Here is a 6,817-nt window from a genome sequence, read left to right on the forward strand (position 1 = left end):
AGACCTTGTGCTTTTTTCTCGCGTAAATTTTCGCCCGCCGAGCGGAATTATGATGTTGGGAATCGGGAGCTTTTGGCCATGAAGTGGGCTTTTGAGGAGTGGCGTCATTGGCTTGAGGGGGCTAGACATCAGGTGGTGGTATTGACTGACCACAAAAATCTAATTTATCTTGAGTCCGCCAGACGCCTGAATCCTAGACAGGCGCGCTGGTCGTTGTTTTTCTCTCGGTTTAATTTTGTGGTGTCCTACCTGCCGGGTTCTAAGAATGTTAAGGCGGATGCCCTTTCTAGGAGTTTTGAGCCTGACTCCCCTGGTAATTCTGAACCTACAGGTATCCTTAAGGATGGAGTGATATTGTCTGCCGTTTCTCCAGACCTGCGGCGGGCCTTGCAGGAGTTTCAGGCGGATAGACCTGATCGTTGCCCACCTGGTAGACTGTTTGTTCCTGATGATTGGACCAGTAAAGTCATTTCTGAGGTTCATTCTTCTGCGTTGGCAGGTCATCCTGGTATCTTTGGTACCAGGGATTTGGTGGCAAGGTCCTTCTGGTGGCCTTCCCTGTCTCGAGATGTGCGAGGCTTCGTGCAGTCTTGTGACGTTTGTGCTCGGGCCAAGCCTTGTTGTTCTCGGGCTAGTGGATTGTTGTTGCCCTTGCCTATCCCGAAGAGGCCCTGGACGCACATCTCGATGGATTTTATTTCGGATCTTCCTGTTTCTCAGAAGATGTCTGTCATCTGGGTGGTGTGTGATCGTTTCTCTAAGATGGTCCATTTGGTTCCCCTGCCTAAGTTGCCTTCTTCTTCCGAGTTGGTTCCTCTGTTTTTTCAAAATGTGGTCCGTTTGCATGGTATTCCGGAGAATATCGTTTCTGACAGAGGTACCCAATTCGTGTCTAGATTTTGGCGAGCATTCTGTGCTAGGATGGGCATAGATTTGTCTTTCTCGTCTGCTTTCCATCCTCAGACTAATGGCCAGACCAAGCGGACGAATCAGACCTTGGAGACATATTTGAGGTGTTTTGTGTCTGCAGATCAGGATGATTGGGTTGCTTTTTTGCCTTTAGCGGAGTTTGCCCTCAATAATCGGGCCAGTTCTGCCACCTTGGTGTCTCCCTTTTTCTGTAATTCGGGGTTTCATCCTCGATTTTCTTCTGGTCAGGTGGAATCTTCGGATTGTCCTGGAGTGGATGCTGTGGTGGAGAGGTTGCATCAGATTTGGGGGCAGGTAGTGGACAATTTGAAGTTGTCCCAGGAGAAGACTCAGCTTTTTGCCAACCGCCGGCGTCGGGTTGGTCCTCGGCTTTGTGTTGGGGACTTGGTGTGGTTGTCTTCTCGTTTTGTCCCTATGAGGGTTTCTTCTCCCAAGTTTAAGCCTCGGTTCATCGGCCCGTACAAGATATTGGAGATTCTTAACCCTGTGTCCTTCCGTTTGGACCTCCCTGCATCTTTTTCTATTCATAATGTTTTTCATCAGTCATTATTGCGCAGGTATGAGGTACCGGTTGTGCCTTCCGTTGAGCCTCCTGCTCCGGTGTTGGTTGAGGGCGAGTTGGAGTACGTTGTGGAAAAAATCTTGGACTCCCGTGTTTCCAGACGGAGACTCCAGTATCTGGTCAAATGGAAGGGATACGGTCAGGAGGATAATTCTTGGGTGACTGCCTCTGATGTTCATGCCTCCGATTTGGTCCGTGCCTTTCATAGGGCTCATCCTGATCGCCCTGGTGGTTCTGGTGAGGGTTCGGTGCCCCCTCCTTGAGGGGGGGGTACTGTTGTGAAATTGGATTTTGGGCTCCCCCGGTGGCCACTGGTGGAATTGAACTGGTGTGCATCATCCTCTCTGTTCACCTGTTTCCATCAGGATGTGGGAGTCGCTATTTAGCCTTGCTCCTCTGTCACTTCCATGCCGGTCAACATTGTAATCAGAAGCCTTTCTGTGCATGTTCCTGCTGCTAGACAACTCCCAGCTAAGTTGGACTTAGTCCTTGTTTGTTTTTGCATTTTGTTCCAGTTCACAGCTGTAGTTTCGTTTCTGTGTCTGGAAAGCTCTTGTGATCTGAAATTGCCACTCTGATGTTATGAGTTAATACTAGAGTCTTAAAGTAATTTCAGGATGGTATTTTGATAGGGTTTTCAGCTGACCATGAAAGTGCCCTTTCTGTCTTCCTGCTATCTAGTAAGCGGACCTCAATTTTGCTAAACCTATTTTCATACTACGTTTGTCATTTCATCTAAAATCACCGCCAATATTTGTGGGGGCCTCTGTCTGCCTTTCGGGGAAATTTCTCTAGAGGTGAGCCAGGACTATATTTTCCTCTGCCAGGATTAGTTAGTCCTCCGGCCGGCGCTGGGCGTCTAGGGATAAAACGCAGGCTACGCTACCCGGCTACTGTTAGTTGTGCGGCAGGTTTAGTTCATGGTCAGTTTAGTTTCCATCCTTCCAAGAGCTAGTTCGTATGTTTGCTGGGCTATGTTCTCTTGCCATTGAGAACCATAACATTTAGCACTGTTGGACGTAGCTGTCACCCTTATCCTGCTATTTCAGCAAGACTTAGCGATATTCTAGACATTACTTCAGAACATCTGGCCTAAGTTCCTGTTTTTGCCTGGAAAACCCCATACAGTTTGTCTGGCTTATATCAGTTTATGTCAGCCATTTTAAGCCATTGATTATAATCTACACTCACCGGCCACTTTATTAGGTACACCATGCTAGTAACGGGTTGGACCCCCTTTTGCCTTCAGAACTGCCTCAATTCTTCGTGGCATAGATTCAACAAGGTGCTGGAAGCATTCCTCAGAGATTTTGGTCCATATTGACATGATGGCATCACACAGTTGCCGCAGATTTGTCGGCTGCACATCCCAAAGATGCTTCATACAAGGCAGGATGGATCCATGCTTTCATGTTGTTTACGCCAAATTCTGACCCTACCATCCGAATGTCGCAGCAGAAATCGAGACTCATCAGACCAAGCAACGTTTTTTTAATCTTCTACTGTCCAATTTCGATGAGCTTGTACAAATTGTAGCCTCAGTTTCCTGTTCTTAGCTGAAAGGAGTGGTACCCGGTGTGGTCTTCTGCTGCTGTAGCCCATCTGCCTCAAAGTTCGACGCACTGTGCGTTCAGAGATGCTCTTAGGCCTACCTTGGTTGTAACGGGTGGCGATTTGAGTCACTGTTGCCTTTCTATCAGCTCGGACCATTCTGTCCATTCTCCTCTGACCTCTGGCATCAACAAGGCATTTCCGCCCACAGAACTGCCACTCACTGGATTTTTTTTCTTTTTCGGACCATTCTCTGTAAACCCTAGAGATGGTTGTGCGTGAAAATCCCAGTAGATCAGCAGTTTCTGAAATACTCAGACCAGCCCTTCTGGCACCAACAACCATGCCACGTTCAAAGGCACTCAAATCACCTTTCTTCCCCATACTGATGCTCGGTTTGAACTGCAGGAGATTGTCTTGACCATGTCTACATGCCTAAATGCACTGAGTTGCCGCCATGTGATTGGCTGATTAGAAATTAAGTGTTAACAAGAAGTTGGACAGGTGTACCTAATAAAGTGGCCGGTGAGTGTACATATTAGCTGTGAGTATATGAGTATATATGATTATAGAGCAGTATACATGCAAGTGAGATCTACATGATATATAAATTTCTATCACATGCTAACTGCCTGTCTGAGTGTACAGTCCCAGGGCTACAGTCTCACACCACATGTATAAAGAGTGGTATAATATCCACTGGCCTAAGCCATACACATTTGATACTAGCGCATGGCCATGCGGTCATGTGAACGTTTAATAGTTCCAGCTCTTCAGGACCTTCCTGGAGAACCAATAGGAGCTCCTACAGGGCCTGAGTGTGTGACCCCCGACCTCCAATGAGAGGTCCTCCCATGGGCATGCTCAGTGTGTGCAAAGCAGGACTTAGTCCCAGAAAAGCCTGCTCGCCACTGACCAGTGCTGGCTACAAAAGCAGAGCCTGGAAAGGCAGCAGTAACCCTTTGCACAGTATCAGGCTGAGCGAGATGCTGGGACCGACGTCTCCGCTGAGCAAGCTCCACTGTGGCTGATGTAGAATGGGAGACCGCAGCAGACATGGTTCGAGATTCCCCCTGTTCAGTGGCAGGAACTCGACACCTAACATCCACTTCCATAACAGTGTGAGAACACTTGCTACAGTGAAAGAGGAGGAAGAAGCAGTAGCAGATGCAGTTGATGGGATGCCCGGTGGTTGGCGAGGTCTGCTAGTCTGCATTTTAGGGCAGTGAGATATCCAGACAAATGCATGTTGATCGTGCATGTGTTGGTTCATTCATGCAGTAGTCAAATGATTGCAATTTTTGCCTTCACTTAGTTATTGCTGTGGCTGAAGATGCAGTGCTTGTCGTGGTTGCATTACTCCATGTCTGTGTGGGAAGCTGCAACGTAACCTCCGTATCTTCCTCCTCCACCTTGTCTGCTGACCTACTCAGCTGCTTGGTGTTCACACCAAGTGGGATCTACAACTTCATCACTCTCTATGTTCTTCCGCTCCTCGACCCGAGAGTCACCCTTTGCCTCTTCCTGCCCTGCCTGCACAGTACAGTCCGTATGCGCCTCAGATATCTGAGTCCCATCAGGATTACCTCCAATCCCGGAGGTTAACATCTGGTGATGAGAGAATGGATTCAGCTCAAACCCTAATTTGCACAGCCCTTTATCCAAGTGAAAAAAAATTGGGCATTGATGCAAATGCCTTCCTCCTCGGGATTCTGTGAATTTTTTGAGCAGACCTCTGATTCCCAGGCAGGCACGCACAGCGCAGGCGCCGGATTTAAGAAGAAACAGCGCTCAGGGGGCGGCGACCACATCCCCAGAAGAGAAGAGTGACGGCCGTTGGGAGATTCACCGAGGAAGCTTCGGACCGCCTCCAGGTCTAAGGACAGGTTATTTTGTACAAATTTTAAAACGCTTTATTGAGGGAATAACTGAATCAAAAACTAAAAGAGCCACCTTGTTAGACTGCAGCATTACTGCTGCACAAGGTGGCTCTTTTAGTTTATAACGGCTGGAGGGGGTGACAGTGGCCCTTTAAGTAACATTATCACCTACCCCATGTACACGTCGAACACCAGGCCTATACCCCCTTCCACCATGACCTCGGTTTTTCCCTCTCATTTTGGATGTACTCTTCTCCTCTTTTAACCAGATGTTTCACAACTCTAAGTCCAGACCTGTCAGTCACCTGTCACTAAATTTACTATCAGTATTTATTTGCTGAGTTAGTGTGTCTGGGCCACAATATTAGCAGAAAGGATTTAGATTTTGAAATATGTCCTCCTGTCTGCACCACTTATAAATTATTTTAAAAATACTTTTAAACATTTCTAAATAAAGAAAACTAATTAAATAGTTTGAATAGTATGGAGGTGTTCTGTTGCCAGAATTTCTGTGCTCTGTTGGTCTAGTGATGGTTCAGGAGAATCTAGGCCTGTGTTGTAAGGTTCAATTTATAGGCTGAGGGGATTGTAATTTATTCCATTTGGTAGTAGTAGAACTGGAGCACAGCTAAGTGTGAACCCTCAAATGAGATTTGAGTTGCATGCATGCACCCCAATTGAAGAATTTTTCTCCTGTAAAATGGTAATCTATCTTTCTATCTGCATCATGTATAATTGTTAATTGATGGTGTTATAGAAACATTTTGAGAATATTAATGTAATGTATAATCTAGTATTCATAGGATGCACATTATTTGTACTTTGCTTGTTGTAACATTTTGACTTGTTGCATATTTTCGTTCATATTCTTGTTCATATTTACATTTCTACAGCAAAGATGCACATGGTCACTGCTGACATTCCAGTGGAAATTATCAAGGTCATTGCTAAGCCTATGGGAATACAATAATCATTTATTGATTCATGACAACTTTCTAATTTGCCATGTAACAGGGGCAAAGGAAACGTTAAGTAACCATTACTGTCATGTGAAAACTACAGGCATTGTCAGATTGGCGCTGTACACTGATTAAAATGATACAGTATATGGAGCGAAGAAAACAGATGAGCTAACTTGTTTGGAAAATGTTTCTCCAATCTCAAATTCGGCACGAAAGTAGCACATTCGGACGTGTGTTCAATTTCCCGAGCATTTTTACTCGAAGTTGGCAAAATTTGGTCACACTTTAGTAAATCATCGTGTTTTCACTAATGCTTTTGTTATGACTTTGGCTAGGAAAGTGGTGCTGTATGGTTAACGGGGTGACAGGGGGACATGTTTGATGAGGGGAGGGCTTTTGTCTAGGTCAGGGTTGCTGAAGAGTGTATTTTTTTCTTCTTTAATAACTTAATGTGTTTATGGAGCACCCCCAGACGCAGGGCCGCGGGGTTTACTCGGTACCGGGCCTCTCTGTCTCGGTCCTGGGGTTGTCACGGTGGCTAGACCCGGTCCGTGACCCTGCTAAGGGGTGTCCAGTGAAAGGTGTGATGATGGTGCGTGATGCAAGTCGCGATGAATAACGAGGACACAGGGTTGCAGTCTCTTTACCTCTTTACTGAAGGCTTCAGGATCCACAATCCAGAGTACTGCTAACAGGGCTGGCTGAGACCGGCCGGTCCGAAGGCACATCCAGAGTTCCCTTTGCAGGTGGAAATCAGTGCCTACCTTCTAGCACCTGTGTGTTGTAGTACCTCCCTGCTGAGCACCACGGGATAGTCCTCACAACTGTTGTGTCTGTTTCTGATGTTCTTCTCTCACAACTCGTATCTGTTCTGATGTTCTTTCTCCGTCCCCCAGATGATATGGATAGGACGCACCCGTATGACGGGTAGG

General features: G+C 46.5%; 1 protein-coding gene across 1 annotated transcript in view; it reads left to right on the top strand.

Annotated features, from left to right (window-relative positions):
* LOC143803164 (uncharacterized) overlaps positions 1-5,893 on the top strand; it is a 32,124-nt gene extending 26,231 nt beyond the window's left edge. Inside the window, exon 4 of the mRNA XM_077281389.1 lies at positions 5,817-5,893. Within this exon, the coding sequence (XP_077137504.1) occupies positions 5,817-5,893 (77 nt within the window). The remainder of the gene's footprint in view (positions 1-5,816) is intronic.
* The last annotated feature ends 924 nt before the right edge of the window (positions 5,894-6,817 follow it).

The sequence above is a fragment of the Ranitomeya variabilis genome, chromosome 1, assembly GCF_051348905.1.
Source record: "Ranitomeya variabilis isolate aRanVar5 chromosome 1, aRanVar5.hap1, whole genome shotgun sequence".
NCBI classification, from domain to species: Eukaryota; Metazoa; Chordata; class Amphibia; order Anura; family Dendrobatidae; genus Ranitomeya; species Ranitomeya variabilis.